Source organism: Pelophylax lessonae (genome assembly GCF_965119305.1).
Source record: "Pelophylax lessonae genome assembly, chromosome: 2".
Taxonomy (NCBI): domain Eukaryota; kingdom Metazoa; phylum Chordata; class Amphibia; order Anura; family Ranidae; genus Pelophylax; species Pelophylax lessonae.
Genome location: NC_138769.1, coordinates 258,390,313 through 258,413,492, shown reverse-complemented (window position 1 = coordinate 258,413,492; position 23,180 = coordinate 258,390,313). Strand labels below are relative to the sequence as shown.

At 41.1% G+C, this 23,180-nt stretch overlaps 1 protein-coding gene across 1 annotated transcript in view; it reads left to right on the top strand.

Annotated features, from left to right (window-relative positions):
- Positions 1-23,180, top strand: part of LOC309546075 (C4b-binding protein alpha chain-like) — a 290,333-nt gene that overhangs the window by 183,259 nt on the left and 83,894 nt on the right. Inside the window, exons 12-13 of the mRNA XM_082245585.1 lie at positions 11,544-11,732; positions 17,513-17,609. Of these exons, the coding sequence (XP_082101711.1) occupies positions 11,544-11,732; positions 17,513-17,609 (286 nt within the window). The remainder of the gene's footprint in view (positions 1-11,543; positions 11,733-17,512; positions 17,610-23,180) is intronic.

Here is a 23,180-nt window from a genome sequence, read left to right as displayed (position 1 = left end):
GTCTCTCATTTCATCTATCTTTGCATTTTTCAGGCGTTTGGATCGCCCCATCTTCAATAACTCCACAAATTTTTCACAGTCCAGCAAAAAATTTTCAGACCACTGTCTCTTTAACACATGTAGTTTTTCTCTCTCTCTTGCAAGATCTCTTTTCCTGCACACACAGTTTGTGCAGTCTCATGCACCAGATAAAGTTCATCAAACATTTGCACTTCCTTGCAGGGATCTCTGCTTATGCCCACTGCATACCTCCACCATATGTAAGGGATTAGCTCGGTGGCGGGTGTGGATGACCCCTTGGGGGGTGCGTTTTCCCAGAGAGGTAGCCGACAAGTGCTTGCAAACAAACAGTGTGGTTTATTAAATGGTGTTTTCTTCACCAGGCTGTATGCAGCAAAACATCCAAAATAAAATAAAACAGAAAATAAATCCTTGCCTCTGTGGGCGGCTACCTTCTCACAGCTGGAACCTGCCTAAGTGTCTGTCCCCAACCTACCGTCGGGCAGACTTCCTTGTCCTACAGCGGACACTCAATAGTCCTTTTATAATAGCTTCACAGGGCAACACAGTCCTTTTGTTTCTTTCACATCAACAGTTCGTCTTCTCACCTTTGAGACGTATTCACCCTTGGTTACCGTCCCGGGCACACATCACTCCGGGGGGTCTTCTCCCAGGACCACACATCCTGTCGGGAGGCACACGCTGACTGTCCTCCTGCTCCCAGCCCACATGGCTTCAGGACACAGCTTCTGGAGGCAGCAAACAATAGGACTTTCTCTGAACAAATTATAGAGCCTTAACTCCCTCATTCTGAACAGGTGAAGGCCTTTCAACTTCCTGCTGGCTAGCTCTGTAGCCAACACCCTAAATTAATTAATGGACTTTCTAAATCAGATTGGAAATGTATCTCCTTCCTGTGACTACATTCCCAGATCTAGCTGACTTCCTGTTACAATATATATATATATATATATATATGTATATATATATATATATATATATATATATATATATATATATATATATATACAGGTCCTTCTCAAAAAATTAGCATATTGTGATAAAGTTCATTATTTTCTGTAATGTACTGATAAACATTAGACTTTCATATATTTTAGATTCATCACACACAACTGAAGTAGTGCAAGCCTTTTATTGTTTTAATATTGATGATTTTGGCATACAGCTCATGAAAACCCAAAATTCCTATCTCAAAAAATTAGCATATCATGAAAAGATTCTCTAAACGAGCTATTAACCTAATCATCTGAAACAACTAATTGACTCTAAACACCTGCAAAAGATTCCTGAGGCTTTTAAAAACTCCCAGCCTGGTTCATTACTCAAAACCGCAATCATGGGTAAGACTGCCGACCTGACTGCTGTCCAGAAGGCCATCATTGACACCCTCAAGCAAGAGGGTAAGACACAGAAAGAAATTTCTGAACTAATAGGCTGTTCCCAGAGTGCTGTATCAAGGCACCTCAGTGGGAAGTCTTTAGGAAGGAAAAAGTGTGTCAGAAAACGCTGCACAACGAGAAGAGGTGACCGGACCCTGAGGAAGATTGTGGAGAAGGACCGATTCCAGACCTTGGGGAACCTGCGGAAGCAGTGGACTGAGTCTGGAGTAGAAACATCTAGAGCCACCGTGTACAGGCGTGTGCAGGAAATGGGCTACAGGTACCGCATTCCCCAGGTCAAGCCACTTTTGAACCAGAAACAGCGGCAGAAGCGCCTGACCTGGGCTACAGAGAAGCAGCACTGGACTATTGCTAAGTGGTCCAAAGTACTTTTTTCAGATGAAAGCAAATTTTGCATGTCATTCGGAAATCAAGGTGCCAGAGTCTGGAGGAAGAGTGGGGAGAGGGAAAAGCCAAAATGCCTGAAGTCCAGTGTCAAGTACCCACAGTCAGTGATGGTCTGGGGTGCCATGTCAGCTGCTGGTGTTGGTCCACTGTGTTTTATCAAGGGCAGGGTCAATGCAGCTAGCTATCAGGAGATTTTGGAGCACTTCATGCTTCCATCTGCTGAAAAGCTTTATGGAGATGAAGATTTCATTTTTTAGCATGACCTGGCACCTGCTCACAGTGCCAAAACCACTGGTAAATGGTTTACTGACCATGGTATTACTGTGCTCAATTGGCCTGCCAACTCTCCTGACCTGAACCCCATAGAGAATCTGTGGGATGTTGTGAAGAGAAAGTTGAGAGACGCAAGACCCAACACTCTGGATGAGCTCAAGGCCGCTATCGAAGCATCCTGGGCCTCCATAACACCTCAGCAGTGCCACAGGCTGATTGCCTCCATGCCACGCCGCATTGAAGCAGTCATTTCTGCAAAAGGATTCCCGACCAAGTATTGAGTGCATAACTGAACATAATTATTTGAAGGTTGACTTTTTTTGTATTAAAAACACTTTTCTTTTATTGGTCGGATGAAATATGCTAATTTTTTGAGATAGGAATTTTGGGTTTTCATGAGCTGTATGCCAAAATCATCAATATTAAAACAATAAAAGGCTTGCACTACTTCAGTTGTGTGTAATGAATCTAAAATATATGAAAGTCTAATGTTTATCAGTACATTACAGAAAATAATGAACTTTATCACAATATGCTAATTTTTTGAGAAGGACCTGTATATATATATAGTTTTTGCTTTGAGTTTTTCAATTTTGTGATTAGTTTTGACCATGTGTATGTGTATTTATGCAGTTAGTTTGTATTAGTGTATTATAATTTTCATTTTGTACACCAATTTTACACTTACTTTATTTTGCGCTGATTATTCACTTTGAGTATATTTTGATACACAAGAAAGACCAGACAAGCTGCATTTTACACATCAAAAGGATAGAGTAATGACTGTTTACCACATTATTTTTATGCAAGAGGCAAATGCCTTTCCTTTGTATTTGTGGACCTATCTGTTTATGGTTGGGTGTTTAATTAAACTTTTCAAAGGGGGTCATTTATAAATCTACAAGGGTTGTAAAATGCAGGTTGTGTGATTAGACATGAAATGGGTCTAAAGGCTGGCCATAGATGTCCAATTTTCTTGTACAATTTTCTGTTAGATTTACCAAAAACACATAATATGAGGTCAAAACTAAACAACACTTTCAGTTGTATCCCATATGGCAGGCCTTTGTACTACATAGTTGAAGGTAAATCTAAAGAAAATTGTACAGAAAATTGTAAGAAATTGTATAATGTATGGCCAGCCTAAGTCTCTTTCACTACGATTTTATCAGTTGGGGATCTATCTGCTGATAACCTGCTGATTAGAGCAGAGCGGGCAGATGACCATTCCGTGTCCACCCAATTTATGCAGAATGGACATGGACAGAGCTTTTTTCCCTCCGTCTGCCTTCCAATCCGCTAAGATGGAGGGGGACAGATCTCCTCAATTTTTTTTTTTTTTTTTAGCAGACCGAATCAGATTGGAGGTAAAAGGGTGTAAATGGACACAAGTACTTTTACACCTGCCCGTTCAGGGGGGTGAATGGAGTACACCTCAAAAATGACAGTTGGACCTGACTAGACCCTTTGCTTGAAAGGGGACTAAAAGATTAATGGGGTGAGTTAAATATTTGTCCTTGTTTGTGGTACATTGCATTTTTAAAGGGTAAATTGTTTACCTATTTAAGGGTGATAAAGAATGCAATTTGGCCATAAACAATACAAGACGTATCCTAATGATAATTAGACTTGAGATGTCTCAAGTATTTATGTGGTACTTGTTTATGGTAATTGTTAAAGAGCAACTTGAATGCTATCTTGCCTTAAACAATACAGGAAATATCTGAATAATTTCAATTGAAATGTATTCATGCAGCCATTCTAGGGCAAGAGGTATTATTTATTACACATACGATTAAAGGTGCTGGTAAAACCAACTAATCAGATTGCTCTAAATTTTATTCAATGGGGAAAAGTTGTATACTAGGGAAGGGTATTTTGGCTGGGAATTGGGTACTCTGGAGGCCTCTGATCATTGTATGAATTTTATAAGTACCCTGTCAAACATTAGAAATGCTACAAATAAATGCTAATCTCTCTGGATAGTCAAATTGCTACGGAGATTCATTTGGATTGGAAGAGTTTGCACTCTATGCATTCCTTTTTTTTACAATAACACTAAGTACAATAATAACTAGAAAAAAAAGTTTGTCGAGACAAACTTTAAGTTGGCTTGAGAAAGCCTGACCAGAAAGTTTGAAAAGTTTAGAAAGTTTGAAAATGTGAAAAGTTTAAAAAGTTTAAAAAGATTTAAAAGTTTAAGAAGTTTAAAACATATTGCTAGCATTACAAGCAAGTGACTACCATCATTAGTATGATTAGCAAAGTTGCTAGCATGTTGCTAGCATGATTATCAAGTAACTAGCATGTACTTAGCATGATTAGCAAGGTATCTAGCATGTCACTAGCATAATTAGCAAGTGACTAGCCATGTCGCTAGCATGATTAGCAAGTTACTAGCATTTCTCTAGCATGTTTCTAACATGATTATCATGCGGCTAACATGTTGCTAGCATGATTGGCATGTGACTAGCATGTTTCTAGCATGATTAGCATGTTGCTAGCATGTCGCTAGCATAATTAGCAAGTGACTAGCCATGTCGCTAGCATGATTATCAAAGTTACTAGCATGTTGATTGAGTCTAATGGGATTTGGAGCTTGGGTCATCTGAACATCCTGTCAATGAAAGTCTATGGGCATTTTTATGATTTTTAATATTAATTTTTAAGAAAACCGTAACTCAAACCAGTCTGAAAAGATATAGCACACCGAGTCAGAACAGTATGAAGGTCTGACCCGAGTTTGGAGTATGTAGCTTAAACGGTCTAGGAGGAGTTAGTGTCCAAAAATTTTGCGGCCAGAAAAATAATAAGAAGAAGAAGTTTAAATAGGATTTCAGTAAGTTGGCTTTCTCAAGCCAACTTAATTATTAGTCATCATCCATTATTTACAACCATTCCTCCTATTCCTGGGGACATCATCAATATGCATAAACTTGCATTGTGGAAAGTCTCACACGGTGACTGTGTTAACTTGTCTGAACATTTGGCCCTTAGCTTTTGTGTAGTCTAACCAACATTGGGGTGTCCGCACTCAATATATAAATAATATACATAGATTGACAGGTATAATAGCCTTGTATCCTAAAATGAGTTCCTCTTTGTGGGTGATTAAACATAGTACCTTTTTTTATTATGACGTTACATTGTAAAAAAATGGAATACGGATAGGATTCAGTATTGTGATTTCCCAGAAAAGTAGGAGCAGAAGGAGTAAGATATATCAATCTGTTCATACCATTCTATTATAAATTGTTCTATCCCTTTCTATATAATAGCAATTGAAGTAAGTAAGTCAGGTACATTTGGAACTGGTCTTAAAAAACAGTTTTTCACTATACCATAAACTAGTGTAATAGGTAAGTTTGACCAGTGGGCTTGACATAGTCAATGACATAACGATCTCCCAGTATCCTATAAAGGAATAAGTACTGTGTGATGTTAAATTTCAGTCCAGGGATCATACAATAAAGGTATAGATATAATACTTCAAGTGGTCGACAGCCCCCCCTTATAGCATTCGTTGATAAAAATAAAAAATACCAACATATACAATTCAACTGGAAAGCCTATTAGAATAGACAAATGTTTAATCAAACATATCTATGGATGTGTTTGCATATAGGGGAAGGGGGCCACATTTGAGCCCATCACCACACCCCTAAGTAGATAATGTTCCTTAAAATGGAAAAACATACACTCACTGGCCACTTAATTAGGTACACCTGTTCAATTGCTTGGTAACATAAATTGCTAATCAGCCAATCACATGGCAGCAAATCTAGCCATGGTGAAGACGACTTGCTGAAGTTCAAACCGAGCATCAGAATGAGGAAAAAAGGAGATTTAGGTGACTTAGACCAGCCCATCTGGCACCAACAACCATGCCACGTTCAGAGTATCTAAAAAACTGCTGATCCACTAGGATTTTCATGCACAACCATCTCTAGGGTTTACAGAGAATGGTTCAAAAAAGAGAAAATATGCAGTGAGTGGCAGTTGTGTCGATGAAAATGCCTTGTTGATGTCAGAGGTCAAAGGAGAATGGGCAGACTGATTCAAGAGGATAGAAAGGCAACAGTAACTCAAATCACTTGTTACAACCAGGGTATGCAGAATACCATCTCTGAACTCACAACACATTGAACCTTGAAGCAGATGGGCTACAGTAGCACTCCGGGGGCCACTCCTGTCAACTAAGAACAGAAAACTGAGGCTATAATTCACACAGGTTAATCAAAATCAGACAATAGAAGATTGGTAGAAGAGAAACGTTGCCTGGTCTGATGAATCTCGTTTTCAGCTGTGACATTTAGATGGTAGGGTCAGAATTTGGTATAAACTACGCAAAAGCAAGGTTACATCCTGCCTTGTAGTAATGGTTCAGGTTGGTGGTGGTGTAATGGTGTGGGTGATATTTTCTTGGCACACGTTGGGCCCCTTAGTACCAATTGAGCATTTGTTAAACACCACAGCCTACCTGAGTATTGATGACCATGTCATGTCCTTTATGACTAAAGTGTACCCATTCTGATAGCTACTTCCAGCAGGATAATGCACAATGTCACAAAGCTCAAATAATTTCAAACTGGTTTCTTGAACATGACAATGCGTTCACTGTTCTCCAATGACCTCCACAGTCACCAGATCTCAATCCAATAGATCACCTTTGGGATGTGGTGGAAGGGGAGATTCACATCATGGATGCAGCTGACAAATCTGCAACCACTGCGTGATGCGATCATATCAATATGGACCAAAATCTCCGTGGAATGTTTCCAACACCTTGTTGAATCTATGCCTCAAAAAATTAAGGCAGTTCTGAAGGCAAAAGGGGGTCCAACCTGGTACTAGCAAGGTGTACCTAATAAAGAGTGTGTGTTTTCTAAATACGATCCTCAAAAGATCCAAAAAGAAGGATATTTGTGATATAGTATATAGTTGTGATGCAACCACTACAGCATATAACATTCTTCAATGCGCTTAAGCTTGTGTGTAATAGATGTAAATAACCTAAAGATGACCCAAGCGACAAGAGTGGACACAGAAGGCACCCTTATATTTATTGTTTTATGCAAAATGTCAAGGTAGTTCTAAAAAAGTGATGAAATTCCTAGCTGATGAACCACATAAGGCAACTGAGGTAGAGCATACCTGTCTATTCATCCAATTGTTGAGATGACTGTCTGTGACTAGGTTGTTATCCTAAACGGAGGAAGGATACAGGTCACATTTTTACTGCAACTGTGGGGTCTAGAGACTTTTTGGTCCCATCCTTATCTATACAACTTTTGCAGAAACTGGAGAGGTTGTCTCAAAGACCTATCTTAATAGAACTATATTAGGTTATTTTGGACAAATACTACAGACGCCAACTCATTCCAAGTGTAGCACCCTCCAATGTAGGCGCTAGGTAAAGTATAGTGGGCCTTGTCTGCTTATCAGCAGGGCTATGTTTTCAGTTAGGTTGTCATGGTTCCCAGGTGTGACTGTTAAGACTGGGGAGTCTCCCCACTGCAACCCCAATGAGGGCTCTCATTGGGCAGCGGAGGAAACCCGGCCAATGGCACACCCGGGCTTGTATCTATCCCAGGAGGGCAGATTATGCCGAACAGCATTCTGGGAGAGGGTATAAGTCTGAGGGGAGCACATGACGCAGCATCTTTGGCGGGAAGAAGAGTCCCAGGAGGGAGGTGACGGCTGTCTCTCCTCCTGACAGGAAGAATCGGGTGTCCCAGGCGGCTGGCCTGAGTGGACACAGGGCTGAGCTGAGCTGCAGTGAGGATCCAGGTGTGCTGAGGATCGAGTATTCGGGAAAGTAGTTGGGGTCGAGTTTCAGGAAAGCAATCTGAGTCATGAGTACTGCAAACTGCCCCTGGGGGTCAGCCTAGCAGAGGGGACCACTCCGGAGAAGGTCAGAGGGATCCAGGAGCTAGCTAGCCAGGACAGGAATATAGAAAGGAGGTGCCAGAGATTACCCTGAAGAGTAAAGGGGGTGCCAGCGGTTGGGCCCTGAAGTGTAAAGTGTTAAGCGTTGCAGCGTCATTGCTAGTGGCTACCTCATTCAGATAAGACTATAAGGAGTAGTGCACAGGACTTTTGAGCTGTGAGGAAGCATCAGAAGTCAAGTTTCAGTTCACAGACCGCAAGTCAGGTTTACAAGTGCCAGTAAAGCATTCAGCCGGTGCCAAGACAGCACTAGGCGGCATTTTTCTCAAGTGTCCCAGATTTTTACCTAGTTGAGCCAGAGGAGTATCATACTCATTCCCTTCTCCCATCCAAGTTACTACAATAAAACTAAAAACCAAAGATGCCGGACTGTTCATTGTCCCAGATCTCACACTTGGGCAACAAGCTTAAATGCGCTGTTGGTGTTAATGGTAACCATGGCAGACCCACATCAGGCCCAATGCCTGGAAATAGTGCTACACATGGAGTCTGAGAATTTGTTTGCCCCCTCCTTTATTTGCATGTAATGAGGATTTCAAAAGTAGATTAACCTGTTAATTTGACTTAATTACACTTACCATTAAACATGTTCAACAGGAGAGGATGAATTTTCTGAACCAGATTTCGGAGTTCCAATTGACCATGATTATGGGACTGGAGAAATCTGTGAAGAATCCAAACCTGAGAGTAAAGAGCTTGGTCACTCCTCCTTCTGTGCTGCTCCTTCTCCTGCTGTGGAGTTATACATAGGAATGAACTGACTGCTTCAGATTGAGCCTAGGTTCTGACTAAACTTTGGCTGTTTGGGTATTCAGACGAATGTCCGAATTACTGCCCGTTAGGCCCCCTTTTCGGCGGGAGTGGAGCCACGGCCATATTTGGTCAGTGATGTCAACACCATACCCACCCCTTCCTTTTATAGCTGATGAAAGCTTGGGTAACTTTTGTTTGGCTATGAGTACTGTTGGGATTGGCTGGGGGTCCCCCTTTTTTTAAAGGGGCCTTCCAGCTTATGATAAGCCCCCCCCCCCATCTGCAGACTTGCATAACCACTGGGCCATAATTGTGGGGAAGAGGCCCTTGTCCTCATCTACATTGGTACAAGGTGCCTGGCCAAGGGGGATCCCCCATGGCAAGGTACCTACCCATTTTAAGGGGATGTGGAGGGCAGCACACTTGTCCCCCCTTTTCTGGCCTGCCAGGATGTATGCTTGGATAAGGATTTGGTATGAAATTTGGGGGGGGGGGGCCTTTGTGACCTTGTGTGTTTCATGAATAGGCATTCAGCCAGGCATGGGAGGCTCCCCGCTTTCCGATTACAATAGCTCAGCGAGACTTATTCCCCCATCCGCACTGAACATGTGGATGGGGAAATTGAGGCATTTACTTTCGTTCAACCCACTGGTTTAATGAACACAATGTATAATGTATGGGCTGCTAAGGATCTTGTATAGATTTTCTCACTCGTGGTTTTTTTTTTTTTTTTGCATGAGGTACCTTTTTAAGATACATACCAGAATCGAAGGGTCTGGTATGCATTTTGGGGGCAACTCTGCGCAAATTCTTTTTTTTTTAATTCTTGCTATATGATTTGCTATAGCAAAAGTGGAATTTACAAAGAAAAAAATTACATATTTTAAATTGCCGGCAAATGCCTTTTTTTTTTTTTTTTTAAAGAAACGACACATAGACCCCTCCAAAAGTCCTTGATACATATCAAACCCTTGAAGGGCCCTATGTGCTGTGTTTTTTTTTAAACAAATTTTACAAAGAAGCTGTGAATGTTTTCATTTGGCGGCAAATTTTAAATACTTTTTTCATTTGTAAATGTCAGTGCTTCTGCACCATTTTCTGTACATCAGAGAGATGCATCTCTCCAGAGGCCCCAAGGCATCTTAGTTAAAGGAATTGACCATTTTTAACGTTCCATTTTAAACATTTAAAAAAAATCATGGCCCTGGCCAAATGGAATGGATTCCACTCCCTTTGATTTCAGTGGGGTTCGGCATCCAAAACTTCAACGTTTGTCAAACCCTTTTTTGAACAGAACCCAGGGCAGTTTGACTCATCACTATTTGGTATAATTTACCATTATGCCATGTATAATATGACTAGTGCTCCCACTCCTAGCCTTAGTTCTGCTTTAACTCCACAGATTTATCAAAATTTAGCATTTGTCACTATAGTGATTTCTTAACCACTTAAGCCCCGGAAGATTTTACCCCCTTCCTGACCAGGGCCTATTTTGCAATTCGGCACTGCGTGACTTTAACGGACAATTGCGCGGTCGTGCGACGCTGTAACCAAATGAAAATAACGTCCTTTTTTTTCCCACAAACAGAGATTTCTTTTGGTGGTATTTGATCAGCTGTGCGATTTTTTGATCATGCGCTATAAGCAAAAAAAAAGAGACAATTTTGCAAAAATAACAATATTTTTCAAATTTTTTTATATGAAATTCCCCCCCCCAAAAAATGTAAAAATCAAAATTTTTTAACATTTTTGGCCAATTTGTTTACTGCTACATATGTTTGATAAAAAAAATTGCAAAAAGCGTATTTTGATTGGTTTGCGCAAAAGTTATTGCATTTTTCTAACTAAGGGAAAGATTTTTGTCATCTTTATTGTTTTTTTTAACGAGTAATGGCGACGATCTGCGTTTTTTTTGCGGGACTGCGACATTGCGGCGGACAGATCGGACCCTTGACTGACATTTTTGACACTTTTGGGGGTACCAGTGACATTACTACAGTAATCAGTGCTATACATATGCACTGTTACTGTAAAAATGACACTGGGAGGGAAGGGGTTAACTTTATTGGAGAGGGAGGGGTTAAGTGTGTCCCTAGAGGCGTGTTTCTAACTGTGATTGGATGTGGCTGTGTGTGTAACAGCACAGATCAACGGTCCTACATAGCAGGACCGTATGATCTGTGCTTTTACACAGGGAAGAATGACAGGCGGCTTGTTTCATTAGCCGCCTGCCTTTCTCCCTCTCATCCCTCTCCATCGGGTCTGCCGGTCACACGCGCGGGCTGCTTAGGGAACCCTATTGGCTCCCAGGCTAGTGACGTACCGGTACGTCAATTTGCCTGTGAGGGGCTGACCGCAGCCGTATATAGTCGGGCGGCGTTCAGCAAGTGGTTAATTTAAATTTCAAATAAACTAGATACAATTTTTCCACTCCTGTAGTGATTTCATTGTATTTTGTTTTGTTTTGGAGGTTGCTGGGAATGTTTTTTTGTCATAGTTTAAGGAAATTAGTATTTGAACATGTAAAATATCTAATATATTCATATTGAAATATTTCCTTATATTAATAGTAGTGTTATTTGTGATCCTGTTTTTAAGTTTTATCAAAATAAATACAATTTTGACAATTTTAATGTTCCTATTATTTTATTTATTTATTTTTTTTACAGTATTTACTGTCGAAAAGCCTACTAAATTTCTTCCTTTTTGGTAAAACAAATTATTTGCTTTTATTATAACTAAATTATCGCTGTTTTTCAGGTCTTTGCAAGTCTATCCAACTGCCTAACATCCAATTTGCTGAACCGGTAGAACCTACAAGAGAGAGATATTATTTGGAAGGCACAACACTCCAGTATAGGTGCAAGAAAGGTTATGTTCCTGTAACAGATGCAAAAAATGTTCTAACTTGCCTGGGGAGAACATGGACTTATAAAACCTTTTGCCAACGTACGTATTTGTGGCATATTTATTACATAGTCCTCAGTATGAAAATTTATAACACTCCTGTAGTCAGAATCAATTTCAGAATTCTCTCCAAGCCTGTGTCTTGTATCTCCACCCTTTTCAAGTGGTTGTAAACCTCTGACATGAAATTTGAACACAGCTCATTCCTTTATAGTGTGTGCTTGTTTCAATCCAGAGCACTAAGTGCAATTTCCGTCTGCTGCCTCATTCCTCTGCTATCTGTATGAGTCACTTCTGACAAGTTGTCCTGACACCAAATGATAGAAAGGTGACCGAGGAGGGAAATCCAGCATATAGCAGGTGATTGACATCCTTAGTTCTGTGTGCTGTGTGATGGGGAGTGTGTCCCTTCCCTCCAGTCAGCTCTCACTGAGCTCTGCAGAGTGTAACTTCAGATCCCTAACCTTGCTTTCTGGAATCTCAGATAAGCTGTATAAATATTGGCCTTTGAATGGTTGTAGAGAAGAGAGGGCTGCAGATAAAATAAGTGCAACTTATGTAGGAAGATTTTTTTCATCTTTGTGTTGCATGAGGCCAGTCACTTCAGTGGGTATATGTGTAAGTTTACAACCACTTTAAAGTTGCCCGCCAATACAGTCCTGAGTGCACTCAAAAGATAATGATGGGCGTATGGGTGCAGCTATATAAAAAAAAAAAATATATATATATATGTATATATATATGTGTGTGTATATATATATAATGACACATAGTATATATACAGTACACCACACCAATATGACACCATTATAAAGACATTGATGATATATAAATCATACAGTATATATTATTGGGGCCTCATTTTTGTCCAGAATTGGATTGTGATAGTGATAAATCACTTATAGAGATGCTGTCACTTTGCCAATGTAGTGTCTTTGGGCAAGCTGGAAAATCTCCTTGTTTATCTGTGAAGCAAAGTTTAAGATCAGAACACATTTCTTGATATACTATATGTCAACAGGGATAAGATTAATCGGTTGTACAGTTCAGTACACTTTTTTGAAGATCTAACCCCACAATTCCTTCTGATGGTGCTTCATTCATTGGACATAGGATCCCTACCAGGATCTATGATGGATGCAGTGGCAGTGGTAATTCCTAAACCAAGTAGGAAACCCTGACCTGTGCTCATCATATTGTCCAATCTCCTTATTGAGTGTAGAAGTTATCCATAAGAATTCTGGCTTTGGTTCATGCTGATCAATCAGAATTCATGCTAGGTAGGGGTACAGACATCAACATCCACAGACTGATTACTCATATGGATCTTTCTAGTTCAGGCCACCTGTGCCTGAACTTTCCCCCATATAGTGGAAGGCTTGTTTGCAGTGACCCTAGAGCTTAACTATTTAGATTAGAGCTACGACTGTGGTGAAGGGCATCAAAGTTGATCTAGAAGAAAAACTATTCTTGTATTCAGATGATGACCTTCTCTGTTAATAAGGAATCCACTTCTTTACATTCAGCCTTACGATTAGGAGACAAGTTTAATTCCTTTTCCAGTGTTAAGATTAACTGGGATAAGTCCCTCTTATTCCTTCTTACCCCTTCATATCCCAGGGCAGAAAAAACACCTCTCCAATGGGTTGATGGGTATAAATACCTAGGGGTGATGGTCGTTAGGGATGCCACTAGTTACCTGGAACACAATTTTTACCCCTTAGTACAGTAATGTGGCCTCCTTTTAGTGGCCATTACCTCCATCAGGCAGAGTTGGTGACTATGTCTAAACCCCCCTTTTCCTCCCCAAGGTGGTCTCCTCCATTCACATCAGTGAGAATATTCTCCCCCCTTTTCTATGGCCTGCCCTAAAGCATGCCAGTGAGTTTCGCTTCCGTGCCAGGATATAGTCAGAGCAGTTAGTGTCTAACTAGCTTAAACATCTTCCTTCAGAAAAACTCTCTATTTTTCCTCTCTGAAGGTTCCAAGAAAAGGACATCCTGTTTCCTCTTCCACCTTTGCTAGGTGGTTTAAGAAGCTCATTCCCAGAGCTCATGCCCTCAAGGAAAGGGTTCCTCTCTTCCTCCCCTATCAGGGCCTATTCCACCAGATCTGTCAGTGTTTTTGGACTATTTTAGCATCAAGCATCCATTTCACAGGATTGCAAAGCCACCATCTGTTCACGCCTTCTCAAAATTTTACTGGGTGTATTGCCAGGCCTCTTATAATGCAAACTTTGGACACAAAGTGCTTCAGGCTGTATTGAGTGTTTGGGTCTATTGACCTTTGCCTTCTGTGTGCCTGCTCGCTGCTGTTTTCCTTGTTGTTACCCAACTCAGTTCATTGCTTGGGGACATCCCTGTCAAGGCTGGGCTCCTGCTACTTAACTAGCAGCTCTTTTCTTTCAGTGCTCAGAAGCTATCAGCCATATGTTACCACAGTGGCTCATCTGGTTAACATTAACCTGCCTCTTTAGTCCAGGTTACAGCTAGCCCCTTTTTGCTATTTAACCACTTAAGCCCCAGAAGATTTTACCCCCTTCCTGACCAGGGCCTATTTTGCAATTCGGCACTGCGTGACTTTAACAGACAATTGCGCGGTCGTGCGATGCTGTACCTAAACAAATTTGGCGTCCTTTTTTCCCACAAACAGAGCTTTCTTTTGGCGGTATTTGATCACCTGTGCGATTTTTTGATCATGCGCTATAAACAAAAAAAGAGCGTCAATTTAGCAAAAATAACAATATTTTTCACATTTTTTTTTTATATGAAATTCCCCCAAAAAAATGTAAAAATCAAAATTTTTTAACATTTTAGGCCAATTTTTTTTTTACCATATGTTTGGTAAAAAAAAAATCGCAAAAAGCGTATTTTGGTTGGTTTGCGCAAAAGTTATTGCGTTTACTAACAAAGGGAAAGATTTTTGTCATTTTTGTTGTTTTTTTTTTTAACGCGTAATGGCGGCAATCTGCGATTTTTTTTTTTTGCGGGACTGCGACATTGGGGCGGACAGATCGGACCCTTGACTGACATTTTTGACACTTTTGGGGTTACCAGTGACATTACTACAGTAATCAGTGCTATAAATATGCACTGTTACTGTAAAAATGACACTAGCAGTGAAGGGGTTAACTTTTTTTGACAGGGAGGGGTTAAGTGTGTCCCTACGGGCGTGTTTCTAACTGTGATTGGCTGTGGCTTGATGTGTAAGAACAGTGATCAACGGTCCTACATAGTAAAACCGTTTGATCACCATTCTTACACAGGGAGAACTGACAGGCGGCTTTGTTTACACTAGCCGCCTGCCTTTCTCCCGCTGTCACGGACGATCGCGAGTGCCCGGCAGACATCGGGTCCGCCGGGCACACGCGCAGGGGGGTCCGTGACCGAGCGGGAGTGGGAGCGCGCATCCGGCGGCGCGCGCGCGCTCCCAAAATCCTTGCAGGCTAGTGACGTAGCCGTAAATAGTCGTGCGGCAGTCGGCAAGTGGTTAAGCAGCTTAGTTAATTTTCTCCTTACCCTTTTCTGGTCTATGATCTCTAAGTGCTTTCTTCCTGTGCTCTTGTGTATGACTTGGCCTGGCTGACTTCCCTTCCAATTCCTGCTCCTGATTTTTGATCCTAACTACGCTGACTTCTGGTTTCCTGACCCCGGCTCATCTGATTACCCACTCTGGCATCTAAACTCTGGCTTCTGTTTTTGGACTACATTCCCTGAACTGTTATTTTTGCCATTTCATTAAAGATGTGATTTTAACTGCACTTTCTGTCGCTGTCTGATTTATGGTTCCTGACATTCTGCAAGAGCCATGAATCCAAAAGATGCAGGCAATCCACCTAGTTGTAAATTTTTTTCCAGATGAGCAGGACCACTGCACGGATCAGTTTGCCACAGTGTTATAAATGCTCCTCATTCAAATTACTCATCTGGATCATCCTACTCCGGTTCCTCCGGTACAACCAGTGTTGCAAGCTATCCCTGCTGCTGCTCCTGTCTCTGTTCAGGCAGTCTCCTCTAACAATTCTACTCTAAGAGTAATTATGACTGGTTCTGCTCTGCTTCCCCAACATTTTAGGGGCAATCCAGCTCACTGCAGAGGGTTTCTCAACCAGGTTGGAATATATATTGAGATGTTGCCCCCGGCATTCCCTATTGACAGAAGTAAAGTAGACTTCATTATTTCTTTGCTTTTTGACAAAGTCCTGGGTTGGGCAAACCCACTATGGGAGACACAAAAACCCATTGTCCAGAATTACCCCGAGTTTGTGACTTCTTTTAAAAGTGTATTTGATATTCCTGCTCGCTCTACCTCTGCCAAAAGTCTAATGCCTATTAAACAGAGTATGAGAACTGTTGCCGACTATGCTATTAAATTCCATACTCTGGCAGCAGTGGCTGGTTTGAACATTGAGACTCTTGTGGCTGCTTTTTTCCATGGCCTCTCTGATAACAATAAAGATGAGATTGCAGCTCGAGATGGTAGTCTTGAGGAGTTGATCTCGTAAGCCACTCTTGTTGATACCAGACTCCGAGAGAGCCCTTCCTTTAAGGAGGCCTCCTGTATGTTTGGCTCCAAGCTATGCATTTCCAACCATGACTCCCTCACCTCCCATGCCTCCTGGGCCTGAGTCTTCTAATGAAGTAGAGCCCATGCAGCGGGGCTTCACACGTGTCTCTACCGAAGAGAGAGCCTTTAGGCAAAGGGAGAGATTGTGTCTTTACTGTGGCCAAGCAGGTCACTTGAAGTCTTGTTCAACCCAACCAGGAAATCTCCGCAACTGAGGTCCTGTAGGGGACAGACCTTAGAGGGCAGCTTTATGTCCCCAGCTATCCTGACAGATAAGCCTCTTGTTCTGGTTATCCTTTCCTGGTCTGAGTTTTCCATCGATACCCAGGCACTAATGGATTCTAGGCCTGCAGGCTTGTTCAAAGATAGTGCCTATGTGTTGAAGCACTCAATACCACTGCAGCCTTGTGCCTCCGCACTTGCCATTGAGGCTATTGATGGAAGACCTCTACAGCCTGCCCATGTGATAAATTTCATATAAGGGATCAGTGTTATCAGGCAACTGGGAACCTGTGAGCGCCACTCCATTCGGTGTGCCCGTGTCATCTTGGAGTGCCTCATGCTGGCACTGAAAAAAGAAATCTCTAAGTTAACGGGGCCCCACCGGCTATATCTTTTTGTGAGATATAGTACAGAGCTGGCAGGGAAAGTAACCTGGTAACGGCCAGGTCAATAAGGTGGCTGTTGTGGCTGTGAGTTGCGGTTTCTCCCTCTCTGCAGATAGAGGGCCATCCTGGCCAAGCTTTGCCCCTAGGCTTTTTTTTTTTGTTAAATGTGTACATATCACTTTCATGGATATTCTTACACTCAAATAAAACTAATTGACAACTTATCAACTAACTGACAATTTATCAGATGGGTTTGCAGATGAGTTTTTTTTATTTAATGTACAGAAATAACCTGATAAATATAAACAGTTTCTGCCACTACATTAGATATTTCGATAACCAGATACAGAATTTGTTTGACACTGCCAAATAAACGTGAGCTGAAGGGTAAAACACTTGCAAAGTGCATTTTATTTAGATATAGGAAATGTCATTCAGAAATATCTCTGTAAAAAATAACACAAAACTAAAAGATATAAAAAAATCAGTAATTGGTTTTCTGTAGAAAATGATTTGGCAAACATCACTGGATTATCACTTTGAAAGCGTGCATTATGTTTATATTTAATATGTATATGAATGTTGGGGCTAATGTATTATAAGCAAGGATTATTATTTACTTATTAAATGTATTAATTTTTATTGCAGCAATATCTTGTGGGGACCCAGACTCGATTAAGAATGGATACATAAAAAGTGGAACGCATTTCTTTGACTCTGGTGTAACCTATGCATGCGATACTGGGTAAAAATAATAAATGAAATGTAATTCAATTTGCATTGCATTGAAAAACTACTCTCCATTTAAGGAATGTGACCTTGACACTGAACAGATACTTTCTATTACCCAGCTTTTTTTGCCAGTAATATGCTCAATTGAATCATTGCTTGCAATATTTAATGAATGTGGACCCTCTGCAAAGCTCTGCCTTTTGGGTAAGTGATTAATTAATCAGGATGCTGCTGTGTTGATGGTTAAATAACCGAATTTAATAGTGTGTAGTGAGTACAGGGCTGCCCTAATAAAATGCATTCAAATAATGAGCAAAACATTCATCTATTGTGATACAAAATTAACATTTGGTAAAGTGCTAAAGATAAAGTGCGAATGGTGTTATTTGCTAGTAATAAAAGTGCTGAGTGCAGTATCAAATCAAATAGTCCATAAAAATTAAAGTTCATAAACTTTAGGTGAGTCTTGCTGCAATGTGAATCCAAAGTGGCATGCTCCCCTCCTACGTGCCCCCGCTCACCAGCTGTATGTATAAAACATGCTTTGATTATACATGCTCCTTCCTCCACTCCTTCCACGTATTGGTGTTTGGCTGTTAGTGGTATCCAAATCAGGCATATGACCGTATATTCACTCCTTATCACCACCTCCTCTTCTACATTTCACTCTCCAATTCATAGTGTAAAACTGTTGACTTTTATTAAAGAATAAAACGCAATTGCACTTACATTAAAACAATTATTAAAAGCAGAAGCAAATCCAAAAGCCCTCTGGGCGTGTTCTCATGTAGCAGATACTAGTCACTGACCGACCACGCTTAGCACTAGCTGCACTTAGCATGTACACTATGAATGTTCTCCCATCCTTTTCATGGTGATACCTACGTTGGTTCACATTTGGAGAGTGAAATGGAGGAGAGGAGGTGGTGATAAGGAGTGATTATATAGGGTCATATGCCTGATTTGGATACCACTAACAGCCAAACACCAATACGTGGAAGGAGCAAATATAATCAAAGCCAATTTATACATACAGTTGGTGAGTGGGGTCACATAGGAGGGGAGCACGCCACTTTGGATTCACATTGCAGCAAGACTCACCTAAAGTTCATGGACTTTTTTCATGTTTATGGAGGATTTGATTTGGTACTGCGATCAGCACTTTAATTACTAACACCTTTTAACACCGTTAGTCACTTTATCTTTATCACTTTACTAAAAGTTTATTTTGTATCACAGTAGATAAATGTTTTGCTCATTATTTGAATGCACTTTATTAGGGCAGCACTGTAGTCACTACACACTATTAATTGCTTGGTATATGCTAGAAAAAAATGGCTGTAAAGGCACAAGGCTTTTTACCTTCATGCATTGTGTGCATGAAAGTTAAAAACATTTTGTATGCAGCAGCCCCTCTAATACTTACTTGAGCTCCCTTTCTATCCAGCGATGTCCACGAGAGCCTTGACTCTCCAAGGACTCACACTCCTGATTGGCAGCAGTAGGAGCCATTGGCTCCTGACACCATTGGCTCCTGCTGCTGTTAATCACAGCCAGTGAGCCAATCAGGAGATGGAGGGGGCGGGGCCAAGCTGCGGCTCCCTGTGTGAATGCACACACAGAGCCGCAGGTCGGGAGCATGTTTGCTTGGGTGCTCCAAAAGCAAGCTGCTTGCTGTGAGGGCACCCGGCACGAAGGAGGGGCCAGGAGCATTGGTGTGGGACCTTAGAAGAGGAGGATCCAGGCTGCTCTGTGCAAAAGTACTGCACAGAGCAAGTAAATATAACATGTTTGTTATTTTAAAAAAAGGCTTTACTTTAACCACTTTAATGACCAGGCACTATTTTGCGATTCGGCACTGCGTTGCTTTAATGGACAATTGCGCAGTCGTGCAATTCTGTACCCAAATAAAATTTATGTCCTTTTTTCCCCACAAATAGAGCTTTCTTTTGGTGGTATTTGATCACCTGTGCGATTTTTATTTTTTGTGCTATAAACAAAAAAAGAGCGACCATTTTGGAAAAAAAAACAATATTTTTCACATTCTGCTATATGACATTCTCAAAAAAAAAAATTCAAAAATCTAAATTTTTTAACATCTTAGGCCAATTTGTTTTCTGCTACATATTTTTGGTAAAAGAAATCGCAATAAGTGTGTTTTGATTGGTTTGCGCAAAAGTTATCGCATCTACTAACTACGGGAAAGATTTAAGTCATTTTTATTGTTTTTTTTTTTTTTTTACTTGTAATGGCGGCCATCTGCGTTTTTTTTTTGCGGGACTGCGACATTGCAGCAGACAGATCGGACCCCTAACTGTCATTTTTAACACTTTTGGGGGTACCAGTGATATTACTACAGTAATCAGTGCTAAAAATATGCACTGTTACTGTAATAATGACACTGGCAGGGAAGGGGTTAACCCTATGGGTGATCAATGGGTTAAATGTGAGCCTAGGGGAGTGATTCTAACTGTGGGGAGGGGGGGTGTGGCTTGTGAAATAACGATAGAGACATGTGATCCTATATAGAAGGATCACATGAGCTCTGTGATCATTCCAGGGAGAAGAACTGTCAGCTGTGTTTACAACAGCCGACCATCCTTCTCTCTCAGCGGGGAGCGATCGCGGGTGTCAGGCAGCAATCAGAGCCACCTGCCCCGTGCATCAGCGTCCCCGCTACCGAGTGGGGGCAAGAGCGCGCCGGCGGCGGCGCTTGCGACCGACGTACGCCTATGTCCGTTTGCGCAGGAGAGCCACCCTACCGCAGTATATATGCGGTAAGCAGTCGGCAAGTGGTTAATATCCCTTTAATCATCAGTTCACCTGTGTTAAATGCTAGAAATCTTTAAATGACAATTAACTACTTCAGCTCTGGAAGGTTTTACCCCCTTCCTGACCTGCCCATTTTTTTCGATAGGGCACTGTGTTGCTTTAACTGTACCCAAATAAAATTGATGTCCCCCCCCCCCCCCCACAAATAGAGCTTTCTTTTGGTGGTATTTGATCACCTCTGCGGTTTTACAAAACAAGAACCAACATTTTGAAAAAAAAAAACAATATTTTTTACTTTCTGCTATAAAACATCCCCAATAAATTAAAAAAACTAATTATTTCATCAATTTACGCCAATATGTATTCTGCTACATATTTTTGGTAAAAAAAAATCATAATAGGCATATATTGATTGGTTTGTGCAAAAGTTATAGCGTCTACAAACTATGGGATACATTTATGGACTTTTTCTTTTTTTTATTGTTTTTACTACTAATGGCGGCGATCAGCGATTTTTAGCGGGGCTGTGACATTGTGGCGGACAAATCTAACACTAAAGCCCCGTACACATGTACTGATCGTCGGCCGAACGATCGGCCGTCTTTTGTCCAGGGCTGTCGTGTCTGTTGAAAACTGCAAAAGACTGCACACGAATTTTGTCGGCCAACAACAGCCGACTGCAGAAGTGATGTCATGTGATGGTTAACTTTCCTTGTCTTTTTTTCTGTTCTGAGCATGCCCAGTCTTGCTAATCTGCTGTCTGTCGGCCGAAATCTGTACTGACTGGCGAACAATCGGCCGTTCTGGTGACGGCCAACAAATATTTTAAAGTCTGCGCGACAGATTCTGTTCGGCCGAAAATGCGGCTGTCGGAAGCATCATACTAACAAGTCTACAAGCGACCGATCGGTCGGCGGCCGAATATTTACGGCCGACAATCGGTACGTGTAAGCCCCTTGAGTGACACTTTTTGGGGACCAGCGACCAGTGCTAACAAAAAATGCACTGTGGCAGGGAAGGGGTTAACACCAGGGGTGATCAAGGGGTTAAGTGTGCTCCTAGGTAGTGCTTTCGAACTGTGGGGGGAATGGATGTACAAGAAGAAAAAAGAGATCTGTGTTTCAGATTTACTCCCTGACAGAGCAGCAGTCTGCCTTGTTTACATAGGCAGACCGACGTTCTGTCATTCCTAGAACAATCTGCAGGTCCTGGCAGCCATCGCAGCCGCTCGACCTGCTGATTGAAATCACGGTAAACATCCTTGTGAAAGCAATAGGCAGTGACAGGTACTCTTTATGGAGAGATCTTTTGTCCATAAGATCCCAAATCCCTCCTCTGCACTTAAAAGCATTTAAAACACCAAGATCCGCATTTTTGAATGCTTTTGATTTTTAAAAACTGGTGCCTATAGTTACCATGTAAACCAGAAGTGATGTCATCGCTTCCGGTTTACTGTTACAAACTGCTTAGCAAGGCCATTTCCGGCTTTGCTTGGTTGTGTAGCCAGTCGGCAGACCCGCCAGCTGATTGCTCGGGTCTCCTGGTGGGATGGGAGAGCCGGTAGAGCCACAGAAGGCGGCTGGAGGGGGGGGGGGGCATCTCCTTCCACTGCTTGTAATAGCAATCGTGTGGCTAGTAAGCCATTCGGATTGCTATTACAAAAGAGCCAACCGCCAGGTTTAAAAACGATCCTGAGGTGATACCTGGTACAGACGCCCACCCTTCAGAAAAATGCTGCCCCAGGAAAATGCCTTGTTTGCCTCGCAGTAGAAAGGCCCCTGGCCCCTAAAGTGGTCACTGGATTGCTTCTCATATACAGCTTATAGCAGTAAAATCACATACCAAGGAAAGAGCAGGGAAACTTATAGTGAAGAGCAGTTTAAAAAAATGTACTCATAAACAAAGAGGGTATAACGAGCATATCGCACAGCACGGCCGACTCTCTGGGCGGGCGTGATAACATCACCGTTAAACTCTGCCCTAGGCATGTTTTATTGGACAACACATCTTCCAAGGGATAACAGAGTAGCGGTGAATGGACACCCTAACATTATACAAACTATATACCTGATCACCACCAGAGGGTGCCTATTCAACCAAATAGAACACACACAATAAAAATCTGATCCAATCGATTAAAACAACCTGTCAACCCCGCTCAAGAAGGACAAGAAATGCATAAAAATGCATCAAAAATTCTGCACACGAAAGAGAAAAATATATATGTATAATAAAAAACAAAAAAAAAAATCTAATATGATAAGTATGGCCAAAAACTGACCTTAACCTCAGAAGATACAAGTATTTTTTTTTTAATAAATATGGCACCACCCGTTTACAATAACTAGGAATCATTACACATAGCTCAGATCCAATGTTAAAATAATTAAATTAAAAAGCCATTCCCCAGTTTGATTTAAATGTAGGATTTAAATAAACACATAAATTAAATCCCTTAAAAAAATGCGTCTAAACCAGGAAAAAAATTTTATTGAAATTTCCCTGCTATAAAAGTTCACCATTATACAATTATAATATATAAAATATAAACACACATGTATTTTTTATTTTTTCAAATTAAATAAAGGCATTTTGTCAGTTACCAAAATGAAAAAGATGAAATACGTACATATTAACGGTTAAAAAAGTATAAATAAAACTAATTATCAGAAAAAATAGCTAAGGAAAAAAGTTTATTAGGGCTAATATTTTATTTTTAGTATGTATGTATTTATTTTTACTTGTAAGACTGCTCTAACTAGCATAATAACTTTCCCTGAAAAATGTAAACGAACCAGTACATACAATGTAG